A 15377-nucleotide genomic window follows, 5' to 3' on the forward strand; every position below is an offset into this window, starting at 1 on the left:
GCCTACTTCATATAGTGAATCATATAAGGCTTATATGATTTACTCATGAAAGTGGCCACCTTCAGATATTATTTTAGTAAGTATCCAAAACATACAAGTTTCATTTATATAATTTTTCAAGGGATCTTATATCTGTTTTCACTCTTGTATGCTTTTCATACAAGTTTCACACAAGACAGATACAAACTTTATAAGATTTATATATATCTTTTCCATATGGGTGGGCTCCGATTCTGTTCATAATTTTTATGGACGGGATTTCAAGGCGCAGCCATGTGGCGGAGGGCTTTCACTTCGATGGCCTCAGAATCTCATCTCTGCTTTTTGCGGATGATGTGGTTCTGTTGGCTTCATTGAGTGATGGCCTCCAGCTCCCACTGGAACGGTTCGCAGCCGAGTGTGAAGCAGCGGGAATGATGATGGATGGATGGAAGTATTTGTGAAGCTGTGACTCAACATGTCAATTTTTTTCCAATTTCAAAGAATCCTTCCAAAAGTTGCTGAATCCAACACTTTAGTCACTTCTAAGCTGGAATGATCCCCACTTCACATAAAACCATCATGCAGATCCATCATTTCCTTTGGAGTATTCCTGCTAAAGAAACTGAAAAAAGTCACACAAGCTACTTGGTGGAGGTCATCTCTTTTTAAATAAAATAAACAGAAATTATATATTAAAAAAATACATCCACAAAATAAAGCAAATCGTCAAAAAAAAACAAAAAAACAACATTAATCAAATACAAATTAAAGTTTTGGCTTGAAATTAAAAACAGTGTTTCCTGAGCTTTAAAGACCTACAAACATCCCAATCTGCTGCATGAAAAGAAGTGAGGTGAAAAGCATTTAAAGGTTAACCTCGAGTAAACTTGTAGCATCGTTATTCAATCCAGAGTAGGAACCAACTTCCTCTCATCACAGGATGATGGTGGGGTTTAGACATTTTTGTCTTTCAGTGTCTTTCAGACTTCATAACGTTACTGTACAGCAGTGTTGGGCAGCTCTAAAATCTCAGACACTATCCCGTCTGGGCTTGTGGCACCCTCCGCTTCCTGGTTGTGCTGAAGGATATCTTGCAGCAGGATGGTGTTGGAGAGTCTCCACTCCCTGTACATGAGCGCTGTGAGATTTGGTTCATTCAGGATCTTCTCCAAAGCCAGCAGCTCGGACTCTTTAGCCTGAAAAACACGAGTGTTAGAAACATGCAGTGATCCTCCATCAGGCATCAGCTCATGGAGGAATCCAAACAGGGTGTAGATTACTCTAATGTTTAGTGTAGGGTGTCCCCAAAAGCGGGTCAGTTCCCATTAACTCCCTTATTAAAATGTCCAGTTTTACAGAAGAAAAGACCTGCTACAAGAAAACAGCTCAGGTCGGGAGCGATAGTTTGGAGATATTATTGTTAATAAAGTCAGAGGCAGTCACAGAAGTAGTCTCCTTAAATAAAAATCTAGGGATTTATTAGATAGTCAGTCTGCATATCAACATCGATTGACCCTGTATTATGCAGGACAGCTAGCATTAGCTGATAGCTTAGCAATTCAACATTGCAGTTGGCCATTGATCAAAGACCACTGATCAATGGCCACGAGTACCATTAATTATTGATCACCAACCAAACTAAGTTAACAATAAAGGATCTTGAACACCCTCTGCACCACTTACCACACATGTAGCCGAAGACTAACATCTGTTACAGCTCTGCTGCTTCAAGGACAGGTGCAGACAATCCTTACCACCATGATACCTGGATTCATTTTCAAGAATAGCTCCTTACTGTATCATATTCGTATGTGTATATGTGTATTTCTATGTAATTAACTGGTGTTACACAGTAATTTTTTCCAAATTTTGGGATAAATAAAGAATTTATTGTTTGATATTATCTAAGTATGTGGTTTAGCTTCTTATACTGGCTGTAAACATGATAATTTCGACTGTAAAATTGGACACTTTAACACGTCTTTTAGGATTGACTCACTTTTGGAGCCAGGCTGAAGCAGCCATTAGAGGAATCAACACGCTGTTTGGATTCCTCCATCAGCTGATGAATGATGGCCCTTTGACATTTCAGCCCCAGGGTCTGCTGCTTGATAACAGCACGTGTAACTGAGTACCCTAACCCTTTCATTTTTTTTTGGCATTTAGTTAAAGACAAAAGTTCAGACTCACCTTTAATGTGCTTTTGAGTATCCGGACCAGGTGAACCTTTTCGTTGACTTTTTCATTCTTACATCGCCGGATAAATGAGGCCCTGAAGTCCCTCTGAAATGTCTGTCCAGTTGGATTGACGCTGGCTGCTTTCAGATGGTTGTAGAGGCTCTCCATCTCATCTGGCGTTTTTTCTGGAAACAGGAAAAAAATCAGTAAGGTTAAGTAGCAGGAGACGACATGATAACCACGTGTAGCTGCAGGTGTTTACCCTGGACTGTGTCCTCCTCTTTTTCCTCTCTAACATGAATTAGAGGAGGAGTCTGTGTTCCGCTGGTTTCATCCTGCTTGGGGAGGTCCAGCCAGGACAGACGACCGCTGCCCTCAGAAACTGGTCTTTGTCTTCGGTTTTTGCTCATAGAGCTTCCAGCCGAGCTGGTTCTGCTTCTGCTTTCAGTGATTATTGATGAGACGGTGGGGAGTGAGGTGCAGGATAAAGACTCCCAGGGTGGCTGAAGACGGTTTCCCTGTGAAAAGGGCAGAAAGTGTTTCAGAATATGTGTTTTCAGTCATTTTAAATTTAAGATTAACCCTTGATTAACCCCTATCCCAGTGAGAGATACAACCTGGACAAGTTGTCAGTCTGTCACAGGACTAACACAGAGGGGAAAAAACAGTTCACACTCACAGGCATGCTAGGACAACCAATCAACCTGACCCCATACACGTCTTTGGAATATGGTAGGAAACTGGAAAAAACCCACTCAGGAATCAGGAGAACATACCTATCAAATGTTTAAACTGAGCAAGTGTACCATTTTAAATAAAAATATGATATCTCTTTTTATCCCTTTTTGAATCTTCTTTTCAAATGTTCTGGCAGGAAAACATGTCAAAATAGTCTCACAGAGGACTCTAGCTGCTCAGCAACTCTGAATCTTCCCTGTTGTATTTTTGGTTTCATGATGCTCATGAGTTTCGTTGACCTACTAATGATCATGTGCCAAGGTATGAAAAAGGATGTGGGTCTTTATCAGGACATGTGTGCGCCATGACCTCCCCAGTGTTACCCATTCTAGCCAACCTTTGTATGGAGGAAGTGGAAGTGGCTAGGTGGAACAGGAAAGGAACATCACCTAGCCTCTGGTACAGATACGTGGATGACACCAATTGTTCACGTGAATCATTGTTCAGGTCAACTCAGTGATATAACAAAGGATAATAATAATTTGCTGTTTCTGGACTGTGCTGTGCACATTGAGGAGAATGGAAACCTCAACATTGAAGTTTACCGGAGGCCCATGCACACAGACCATTAAATAATCCTATGCTGACACTACCATCTGGAAGAAACTTAGAGTAATCAGGACCCTCCAACAGCGGGCAGAAACTGTTCCCTCCAAGGCATCAGGGAAACAAAAGGAGCACACAAATGTAAAGGTTATGCCAGCTTTCATCAAATCAGCAAAGATGTACAGTAAAGACTTAAAAAAACTCAAAGAAGTCACTTTTCTTGCCAAGATCCTGAGATTATCTGAAATCAGTGTGCTGGAATAATTAAGTGAAGTTCGAGCTGGGATTCTGTGAGGGTTGGAGGAATTATTAAAGGAAGAGAATTACAATGAATGCAAGGTTGGTGAAGAAGGACTTGTTTTGGTTCTTAGAGAGGTAGAGCCAATCATGTATCATTCACTGCTGCCACTGTTAACTTTGAGTTAATTGGGCTGCTCCAACTTTGTGAATAGGAAATCCAAATTGAGGGGGAATTCCAGATGAAGATCTGAATCTGGAACAAGGCCTAGGAGCTGGGTACTCAGCTTTTAGTGCCCCAATACACCCACCAGCACAGGTTGCTTCAAATACTGATGGTGCTATAGCCACAGCTACGTACCATTTAAACCAGCATTTACAGCGTGCGTACCCACCACAGTGTCTTTCTGAACAATAGGTTTTCCCATTCAGTCAAAAGTTTCACATCAGCGCTGTTACAGGAAGTAAAAACTGAACGCAAACTAATCACAGAGTTTGAGGTTTTTTGTTTTCAGAAAGGGTTGGGGTTAGAAAACCGACACAGTCTCACACAAAATTGAGAAATGCACCACTGGCTGAAACAACACCAAAACAACAGCTTGTGCCGGCGGACGTGACATCACAGGTTATAGCTTCTTTGGCCTCATCATGCACAGAGTGCAGCTTGTATTAATGTTATTGATCAGTGTAGATAAAGATGGGCATCGTGATGACACCCCAAACTAATGCCAAGGTATTTCAGAAACTGGTGTTACCAACTATGGTTTCAAATCGATCAATCAAAATCAATACAACAGCCTGAACAAACTTTGCCAGAGTTTTCGTCAGTGGTCATTTGTGGTACTGCAGCTAAAAATGCTGCAGCCCAAAGACCATTTGTTCCCAAATGTATTACCCCATCTACAGTATGGCTAGTGCCTATTTTACTTTTACATTAAGCTCTCTTCTATGGACTTCATGCATTTACTTACATTTTGGGTGGCCACTGAATCCAGCTGAGAGTCAAGAGAAGAAAACGACAAGTCTTCTTCATCCTGATCACTCCCCTCACTGTAGCGCTCTGCACACACATGCATAAATAGAGACAATGTAAAGAAAGCAGCAAAGCAGAAAATAAATAGATGATGTGTGAAGGAAACTAGAGGACCAACAGATCAGTGAAAGAGATAACATGAGACAAGAAATGGGAAGACACATGTGAAGATGTGATGAAAATCAGAGTGAAAGAATGATAGAAAAAACAAAAAAGAAGGAAAAACTGAGAAAGGGTAAATGGGAAAAAAGGAATGAAAACTGGAAAGGAAGATGTAGCAATGGGAAAGGGAGAGGAAGTGTGTCAAGGAAAAAATATATGAAAAAGGGAAAAATACCACCTTCCTTTAAAGGGACAGGAATGAGCAAAGAAATTTTAGAAAACCAAATTTGTGAAGATGGAAAGGAAAGCTGGGATAATCAAAGAAAAGAAGAGGGTGCAGTGTGAAATGTTAGTTGTAAGAGAGATACATTAGTGGGAAGTAACTGTGGTCAGACGTTTACAGACACTCATCGTGAGTATGTCATGGTATTTTTTGGCATTAATGATTTCTCTGCACAGTTCTTCATCCACAGTGGAAGGATTGCACAGCACACATCTCTAATGACTCTGAAAAAACTGGACTTTTGAGCTTTTGAGTGTATCCACATATTTTCATTAGGGCTGAGGTCAGGCCTTCGGGAAGGCCATTCTAAAAGCTTAATGTTAATTTGATTTAATCAGTTTTAATGTTTTTGGGATCATTGTCCCACAGGAGAACCCAAATGTGTCAGTTTCAACAAGTTTCAAATGTAGAGTTGAGGCAATGTTGAAGAATTTGCAGGTAGTCCTTCTTCTTTACTTTTTGTGGTTGACAGGGGTCAGCATGGGCACCCTGACTGGTCTGTAACTATGCAGACCATGCGTGTTCTGACACCTTTCTATCAGAACCAGCATAAACTTTTTCAGGAATTTAAGCTACAACGTCTTGTTTGCTGGATTGGCCACACAGGCCAGCCTTTGCTGCCTACGTGCATCAGTTAGCCTTGGCCCCCCGTGACCCTGTCACTGGTCCACCACCGTTCCCTCCTTGGAACCCTTTTGACAGATACTGACCCCTGCAGACTAGAAGCACCACACAAGTGCTGCAGGTTTGTAGATGCTCTGTCCCAGACGTCTGGCTATGACAGTTTGGCCCGTGTTGTTCAAATCTTTATGTTTGCCAGTTTCTGAGAACAAAATGTTCACCCTAATGTGCCTCACCCACTAACAGTTGCCACCATGATGATCAGTGTTATTCATGTCGCCTGTCAGTGGTCATAATGTTACGTTTGATTTAAAGAGTTCAAAGAAATTATTAAAAGCCAGAGTTACCCTGACAGTCATGCTCATGAGTGTGTGAAACTTCAGACTGCAGCTGTGTCACCATCATCATTTTGGTAGATTCTTATTTTTAATCCTCTCACCTTCACTGTTGATTGCCTCATCTAGTTCAGCTGCTTCTGTCAGTTTACTGATCCACCTGGACACACACACACACACACACACACACACACACTGCATTAAACTCTACAAATGACACACAACATGCAACATACTACACGGTGTACTGCAATGAATCAATAAAAAGAAACATGACATTAAAAGGATGGGAGGAGGAAATGACTGTACTTTCTGACACAGAATAGTGATACTTATTAGTTCAGAGCAAAGTTTCTCAGCCACCACTGGCTGAAGTGCAAATGTCACTAATTCTAGGCTTCACTCTTTTCTATAAGACTAAGCCACTAAAGTCAGGAGAGGACATTCTGAGACAAGCATGTCTGCAAAATCTCAACAGTTTCTGCCTTATGTGGATTAGTTTGAAAAGTTATAATGACATTTTTCTGCTGGTATAAACCCTCAAAGTGGGCCTAAGATGCTGATTTCCAGCATCACATGCATTACTAGACTGAACTGACCCCCTTTAAGCCAACCTCTGATTGGCTGCTCCATGTGTAAGGTTTAAACAGTAGATGGGAGGGGCATCTCTATCCAAATCTCTATAACATCATTCAGCACCAAGTGTATAAAAACTGTCAAAAGTCATATTTTATAGAAGAATTCATTCCTGTAAGTGTACGCAGTCAATGACAGGAAATAAAGAGAAGCAGTATCAGTCAACTCAATGACATATGATAAAATAATAACAATGGGTTAAAAGTACTCACTTATTCATTTCTATGTAGCTCTCAGCACCAATAGTAATAGTCACTACATTAGGATGACTGGCTGTTATGACACTGAAACACAACACAGAGCAAAGTAATGGTACATTCAATGCACTATATAAAGCAGTTGGTGAAGATGTGGAAAACAAATGCCTTGCAGTGGATCTCTCACCACTGAGACATTTTTTTAAGATGCTTTAGCAACAGAGAGTGTACAAACAGCAAAAAGTCTTGTGGTTTAAGAGGGGAAAATTTAAAAAAACAAAACATGTCATACTATTTCTTCCTGGAGGTTTTGGCCTGTTCGATGGTAAAGCCTGACAGGTTGATGAATCCATCAGCTTTCTCAGCCTGCAGAGAGGAGCAAAAAGAGCTCAGAAAACCTGATGAGAAACACTTTAATGCAGTGAAGTCTGCAGAAAACAATGTGTCTGTATCTCAGGTTCCTGTGTGATCTCAGCAAAGTGTCAGTGGTCAGAGCCAGAGGATGCACATCGCTGTGGACTGTGCTCTGTCTGTCTGTTTGGTTGCAGTTTGACCTACTTCGTGTCTTAGTGTGGTTTGACTATATGCTTATTTAAATTTACAGCTTCACAGAGATAAAGGGATTTACATATGATTCTTAACATATAAGAGATGTTTCTATTTAAACACATTTATATGGAATATTAATGTATTTGTATCAAAGTAGAAACTTAAAAAATTTCAAAACCACGTAATTTAGTTATTTATTTTTCTAAAAGATGTCATGTGTGTCACACACAGGCAGCACTTCTTCTAAGGCTCACTTCAACAGTGAGTCAGGCCCCACAGACTCCCATGTTAAAACCTGCTTCAACAACAGTTTGGACTTCAACTGCAAAGGTTATTTTCATGTATAACTCAGCCACTTAAAATCTATTTAGAGCTCCCCTCCACTTTAAACTAGATATCTTGGGCATGTTCGTGGCTTTAGGAGCAACTTTCATGCAATTGTCTGACACATCATATCCGAAAGTTTCACGAGGTCACTGTGTGTACAGGTAAACATTGTGAGCTTCAGCACTCAGATATTTAGGTCTACTTTTTATCTCTGCGTGATGTCACAGAGTTAGGTACCCATAATATGGTCAACTCAGACACCAAAAGCCCCACCCAACTTCTATTTAAACTTTTAAGAGGGGCAACCAATCAGAATCAAGCTAGCTTCAAGGTAGGGTGGGCAGCTCAAATAAGGATAGAGGATCAAATGAGGAGTATAAGATAAAGAAGGATTATTTTGAACTATGAATCACGCAAAGCCACTCTAATAGAGTCCAAGATTAAGAATACAGTGCTCATTCAAGTTTTGCAAAGTCTCCGCAAACCGGGAACAGATTTTCTGATGCTAATCGCACATGTCAGACCTGAATTCTACTGCACGTTGTTTGAGCTGTAGGGCTTAACTGTGAGATAACTGTGGCTCACCATCTCGTTACTGTACCAGTACAGAGAGCTCCTCTGCAGGACAAACCAGTATCTCTTCCATCTGCTTCCCAGGAAGCTACGGCTCTCCTTCTTCCGGTGCAGCCATCCCTGACAGTCCACCGCTCCCAGGTCTTTGACCGAAACCCGACGCCGACTCATGGCTGCAGACTCTGCAGGAGAAGGAGGAAGGCAGGTTACAGGTTCAGATCTTCAGATCAGAGGGAGGAGCCATCCAACAATGATGCTCCTTAGGGGCCTCACATGTACTCAGACAACTGGACAACTATTTTTACTAATTTCAGACCTGCTTACTTTATTGGATTTATTGAGTTATTTCTTCAGCTATAAGACCTGAGACACTTTAATGTACAATATTTAACTTATTCACCTGTATTTATTTTACCTCTATTGTTGACTTTTATTTTATTGTATATCCATTTTTATTTATTCAGCTCCTTATTAAATTATACATTTATCTTTTTAGACAGATTTTCATTGTCTGTTCTTCTTGCAGTTTATCTTCCTGTATTTCCATTTTTAATTTACTTTTAACATTATTTTATTGATTGAAACTTATTTTAGTTTTACTTAACAAGCAGTTAAGTAAATTTGTACATTTGTGTCACGTTTGTCAAATGCCCCACGCTGCCTGCAGCTGTGAGCAGCAGGCTGAAACCCACAGAGCCTCGGTGCAGTGGTCATCCTATGTTCAGCCACTTTTGGTTTCCTGATTTGGTATTTATGAGTTTTCAAACAGACTCCTGATCTTCTCTGTAGACCTCAGTGTGTCCTAAAAATACAAAGGCCTGGGTAGTGCAAATGTTTTTAAATCATGCTGTCCTAATTCCACTGTTTACCGGTTTATCTGCACACTCTGATGTTCGGTTTTGGCACTAATTTTAGAATAAACAACATCATTGAGCTGCTTTTCTGTCTCTTTTGATCAACTCATACAGATGAGACTGTTTCATTCTTTCTTTGTTGAGTCTGCCCTTTCATTTTCTATAAAAACAAGTTTCAGGAAGTCTTGACAGATAATTTGTGGTATTCTAATAACAATAGAGAACAAGCAAGGCACTCTGTCATAAGATAAAACTTTTTTTACTTTTATTAGGATCAGTGATGACTTAGAATTGATGCATGTTGATAGTTTTCTGCCAAACTGCTTGAAGAATCATCTCAAAACATAGTTTTACCTGTAGACACAATGCTTGAGCTGTTATGCTTGCAAGGTTTGGGTTTTGTTGTTGGACTTCTACCCACCCCACTGAAGAGCATCTGTCACAAAAGCCATGAGAGCAACGTTTTCTTCCTTTTTTGTTTTTGTAAACTTTCATTTTTTTATTTGTTGGTTTCAAAACAAACTAGAAAAAAAGTCGACCTGTGCAATGCGATCAGAGGTGCCACCATGATAACCTTCAGTATATCTGAAATTTGGACCATCTCAAAGGTGCAGAGTGCCATTGTGGACCCTTACCATCCTTGGGGTTTGCTTGTTTAACCCGCTCAAAGGTGGCACTAATAGAGTCATTTTTCTGTGTTTGTCTGACCCTTTTTGTATATTTATACTGACAGAGTGGGGTATTTAGTGTGTTTCATATGCTGCATTATCTGCATGGCAAGTTTCCCAACTGCGACATTTTACTCTGTAACATCTGTGATATAATCTTAACTCTCATATTACTAACATTAATGCTCTGCAATTCTATCAGCACAGAAAGTTAACACCCAAAGTCAACCTACCAAAGAAATGCACGACTCATACGCTTATGTGGTTACAATAGAGAACAAAAAAACATATGAACCAAACAAAAATAGGAACTAATGCTGCTCTCTTCTCACATGAGCCAAACTTCACTCAAAGTGAAGTTTGGCCCCTGTTGCCCCAGTGGGCAAAGGTTTTCAATTTTGTCTATGTTTTGAATAAATTCTCTCTCTTTTCTATCCAAAATTTATGTCACTACCAAGTGTAAGTCTTCATCAGTATTATCCCTAACCCTGGGATAAGCTCGGACGTCGCCCGGTTCAACAAGGTCAGGTGTTGAGGAACCAGGGCACCCTGACGAGAAGTGGGCTACTGGAACAAGAAGGCATCAGTGGGCAAGAGACGAAAACAGGGCGTTGTTGGAATGCTACTATGCAAGTAAGCCCCAAGTGCAATAGGAGAAGGATCGTTGAGTGCGAGAGGAACTGGCCAAGCTTGAGACCTGGATCCCCCGTAGCCAGTTACCAAGATTAAGTGAAGTACCCTCAGAAGGTCTGCTAGATGATGTTAATGGATACAGGAATGCTTAGAATTGTACAAGATCAACAGGACCCTAAGAGCCTTCATCAGGAACTCAATGGGTATGTGGTGTACAACACTAGAGGCCAACTCCAAGCCCATAGCATAAGTCACCATCAAGTGCGGGATCTACCAAGGAGATGCTCTGTCCCCACTGCTGTTCTGCATAGGCCTGAACCAGTGAGATACCGACTACGAAATGGAGCAGTTGTCAGCCACCTCCTGTACATGGATGACATCAAGCTGTATGCGAATCTATGCAAGTGAACGAGACATCGATTCACTGATCCACACTACCAGGATATACAGCAATGACATTCGGGCTGGAGAAGTGTAGTCGGATGATAACAAAGAGAGGGAAGTCAGAACTGAGGGGATTGAACTACCAGAAGGCAACATTGCAGACATAGATCCCGCAGGCGAATGGGAACCATGAAGAGCCTGCTAGGAAAGCTGCAACCACCAAGTACCTGCAGAGGGTCAGGCAAGTCCTGAGGAGTCAGCTGAACAGTAAGAACAAGATCCAGGCTATCAACACCCACGCCCTGCCCGTGATCAGGTACCCAGCTGGTATAATAAGTTGGCCAAAGGAGGAGATAGAAGCTACTGACATAAAGACAAGAAAGCTCCTTACCATGCATGGCATGGCAGCAGAAACCCAAGAAAGAGGAGGGAGACGAGGAAGGACAGGCCCCTGCACGGTATGTACCACCGGCAGATAGAGGAGGTGGCTGACATCCAGAAATCCTACCAGTGGCTGGACAAAGCTGAACTGAAAGACAGCACAGAGGCACTAATCATGGCAGCACAAGAACAAGCTCTGAGTACAAGATCCATAGAGGCTGGGGTCTATCACACCAGGCAAGACCCCAGGTGCAGGCTGTGTAAAGATGCCCCAGAGACAATCCATCACATAACAGCAGGGTGCAAGATGCTAGCAGGCAAGGCATACATGGAACGCCATAACCAAGTGGCCGGCATAGTGTACAGGAACATCTGTGCCGAGTATAACCTGGAAGTCCCGAGGTCAAAATGGGAGATGCCCCCAAGGGTGGTGGAGAATGACCGAGCTAAGATCCTGTGGGACTTCCAGATACAGACGGACAAAATGGTGGTGGCTAACCAACCGGACATAGTGGTGGTAGATAAACAGAAGAAGACGGCCGTAGTGATCGATGTAGCGGTTCTGAATGACAGCAATATCAGGAAGAAGGAACACGAGAAGCTGGAGAAATACCAAGGGCTCAGTAAAGAGCTCGAGAGGATGTGGAGGGTGAAGGTAACGGTGGTCCCCGTGGTAATCGGCGCACTAGGTGCGGTGACTCCCAATCTAGGCGAGTGGCTCCAGCAGATCCCGGGAATAACATCGGAGATCTCTGTCCAGAAGAGCGCAGTCCTGGGAACAGCTAAGATACTGCGCAGGACCCTCAAGCTCCCAGGCCTCTGGTAGAGGACCAGAGCTTGAAGGATATATATATATATATATTTTTACATTACCACAGTGAGATGACTTTAGTCTCATGAACAACATTAGCTAATTGTTATTTACTAAGTAATCTTGAAATGACTGTTCAGTACAGGAATGAAGCCCAACAATCATGTTTTATAGTCCCGTGGTTTCAGCCTCAGATACTCAACTAATCAAAGTGATGTCATGACAAAAATGAATGACCAACAAAACATTTTTTCTCCTTCATTTCTGTCAAACAAAGCTGTATGTAACGTTTCTCCCAGTTAGTATCATGGTTGCTTCACTTCCGCACTGCTCGTACTTATAGTACGCACCGTACGTACGTATGTGTAGTGTGCATACTTCAAGCGTGCAGACCCTGAATTGGGACACAGCCACAGCCAGGCTACAGAGGAAGTGACAGGTAGGTGAGACAGGTAAGAGAGGAGAGCTATGCTGGAGTAATAAAGGCATGAAGACCATGAACGTGAGCATTAAATAGTTTTTTTTTCTTGAATAGGGTAACCATATATTCAATGTAAAATGAAAAACAAACAAACAAACAAAAACAACAAGTCCCAGGTAATCCACCCACACTAATCCCAAACCTTGATTCCGGACAGATATGCATGACGGGTATTTACACACCAGTTTTACCAGCATTAAAAGCTCACTTCAAGTAAACCTACTAAAGGAATACATGACTCATGAACTTATGTGGTTATAGAAGAGAACAGATGAGTATATGTACCACACAAAAATAGGAACAAAAATAGGAACTTAAGTTAAGCTGCTCTTTTACCACAACTTAACTCAAGAGTCAAGTAACGCATCTAAACAAAATGTTAAGCCTGACCCAAGAAAGCCATTCTACCTAATTTAGCATTTAGCAACGACAAGGAAAGGTGGTTTCAACAATGGCCCAAACACTAACATGGTGTGAATATCCGGGATGATCCCCCATTCATCTTAAATGTGCGCACGGTATGTGGCAAGAAGCTTTGCTTAAGTACAAAATTAGGTATTTACCCAAAACTAGCAAAACACAAACAGCAAAGAAGACTGCTGCCAGACAGGATGGAAGAGAGACCTGCAGCAGCTGACAACATTCTCATGTCAGCTGTCTGATGTCAGATACACTCACACAAACAGAAAGGAAGAGGAAATGAAGTTATGTATTCATTTATATCACAGTGTGGAAGTTGGTTTAATGAATATTAACACATTCACACAAATAGGATAGGGCAGGGAGGGGCATCACAGTTCTGCACTGTTCTGTATAAGTTATTGGGGAAACTTCAGGTTTAACCTTTCACTTCTAACGGGGGTGGTAATTTATGCGTCATAGTAGTATGCAGAAGTCTCCATGTACTGTCCAGTCACTTCTGTGTAAATTATGTAAATTCAGTTGTTAGTGTGCAGGTATAGGAGAGTCTGTAGGTTTTAGAGACAGTCTGATGTCTTTGAAGTCTTTGCCTTTCCTTAATTAGCAAGCATAATTTACAGGAAACACTGATTTTCTGTGTGTGTTTTTCCTGTAAGATTAAAAAGATTTTTTGTGTTAAGCATGCCTTAAATCATGGTTGCTACAGCAAGACATTTTATAATTGCTGACCTTGCAAGTAGGCTAAGCGGACTTCCTGGTCCGAGTTCTGTTTTGATATTTAAACTTCACTTGTCCTCAGCCTTTACACTGCGTTTCATCTCTGTGAAGATAAGGCAAAGATATCCTGGACATGCTGATCATGAATATGTTGATACCAAAGTTGAGTATACAACATCTCTGTGGGTGTCATGTTCCACTGTTTAGTAGGTGGTATACATGTGTGCTATACGCTCAGGCTGCTGGGGGACTTCCCATGATGCACTGTGCACTTCTTTTCCACTCCACATGCATTTATAGCTGAACATGTATTAATATTTACATTGAATTATTTATCCTGTTTTTTGGTCTTTTTTCCCATCGTTTTGCAACCAGTCACAGCATGGCCGCCCATTCCTGAGCCTGATTCTGTTGGAGGTCTCTTCTTCCCCACCATCACCAAGTGCTTACCTTACTTTACCTTACAATATAAAAGAGTTTCATGGGATGCTGTATAAATGCAACTGCACTGAATCACAAGTTTCTGGTAGGAAAGTGTATGAACGCATACCTGTAAAGATCACGTGGTGTAATTGTGAGGTCCAAAACAGCTAAAAATAATATATGATATAATGAAATTTGATTTCTTTGTCTGTTTTTTAACACTTTACCTTGCACTTTAGAGGTTTACAGTATTAGAGATATTGCATGATGCTGCATATTTCATCTGTTAGCGGTTCCTTTTTTTGTTTTTCCTGTGTACTCTAAAACCAGTTTACCTCGGTCACCAAAAAAAAACAAAAAACCCTCTACAGACTCACCGCTAATTGTATGAGACTGGGCAGATGTTTGTGGTCTCGTTAGTCTTAACTTTACATGTCTCTGTCTAGCTAAGGTTTCTGTACACGCGCCAAATGAAACAGAGGGGGGACTGAAGCAAGAAACTTTGCCGAAACAAGCGCCCTTACCTGCAGTCTGGGTGTCCGGCAGTGTAATGCGTTTCCTGCAGACAGACGCGCAGCACAGGAGGAACTGAAGTGTGCTCCGCTTGTGAGAAGTTATGTTAACACATCAGCAGACCACAAAGTCACAAAATCACACTCACGCTCTACATAAACGCACCACTCAGACTCCACAGCGTCCTTCCTGTTTCGGTGCTCTTCGTGATCTTTATGCCCTCGTCTGTTTCTCAGAAACTTCCCGTTTGCTCTGTAGAAAATAAAACTTATTTTCAGGAAATTAAGCAAATTTATGCAGTGCTGTTTAGTTACAGTGGAGACATCCGACTTCAGTATCTCACACCATTTCCCTCTTACAGTCAAATCAAAGAGACACATGTCATTGACATTCAGCCTTCTTGTAGCAGAAAATAAAACTTCAAGGCCGCCTTATTGCCAACTATAGTGGGGTGAAATGTGTTCATGCACCAGTCTGCATATTTTAGCTCTAAACATTTGTTTGCTACAAATTTCCTGAGCATCCACTCAAATATTACAGAAGAAAATGTGGACTATTCTAAAGATACACCTGAGTCTGTCTATTACACAGCTGCAGAGCTGAATGAGAGTTTAATAGTAGGCATAAGTTCAAACTGCAGTTCACCACAGGGTCCACGAGATGGAGCTGTTAGTCTTTGACAGCTTCATATGTGCCCTTTAAGATTATTACCTGAGGGACTAGCTCATTTAGAACCAGATAATGAACAGCTTACA

At 41.4% G+C, this 15377-nt stretch overlaps 1 protein-coding gene across 2 annotated transcripts; it reads right to left on the minus strand.

Moving 5' to 3' along the window:
• Positions 1-631: 631 nt before the first annotated feature.
• ipcef1 (interaction protein for cytohesin exchange factors 1) lies at positions 632-14898 on the minus strand. 2 transcript variants are annotated; one of them, XM_080290108.1, is made up of 9 exons: positions 14788-14898; positions 8350-8519; positions 7181-7254; positions 6904-6975; positions 6160-6215; positions 4653-4741; positions 2423-2678; positions 2173-2345; positions 632-1178 (listed from the first exon to the last, which is right to left on the minus strand). In XM_080290108.1, the coding sequence occupies exons 2-9, from the start codon at positions 8506-8508 to the stop codon at positions 978-980; spliced, it is 1080 nt and encodes a 359-aa protein (XP_080146234.1). In that variant the 5' UTR covers positions 8509-8519; positions 14788-14898; the 3' UTR covers positions 632-977. The 2 variants fall into 2 exon arrangements, with proteins under 2 accessions (XP_080146234.1, XP_080146233.1); XM_080290107.1 differs by lacking the exon at positions 14788-14898 and adding an exon at positions 14634-14773.
• Positions 14899-15377: the final 479 nt, after the last annotated feature.

The sequence above is a fragment of the Astatotilapia calliptera genome, chromosome 15, assembly GCF_964374335.1.
Source record: "Astatotilapia calliptera chromosome 15, fAstCal68.1, whole genome shotgun sequence".
Classification (NCBI taxonomy): Eukaryota; Metazoa; Chordata; class Actinopteri; order Cichliformes; family Cichlidae; genus Astatotilapia; species Astatotilapia calliptera.

Excerpts from the sequence above, each read along its gene's own strand:
- ipcef1 (XM_080290108.1), bottom strand. The coding sequence starts at position 8,508 with ATGAGTCGGCGTCGGGTTTCGGTCAAAGACCTGGGAGCGGTGGACTGT. Across the intron at positions 2,679-4,652 it reads ATTCAGTGGCCACCCAAAAT|GGAAACCGTCTTCAGCCACC; the intron begins GTAAGTAAATGC and ends CCCTTTTCACAG. Across the intron at positions 2,346-2,422 it reads AGAGGAGGACACAGTCCAGG|AAAAAACGCCAGATGAGATG; the intron begins GTAAACACCTGC and ends TCCTGTTTCCAG.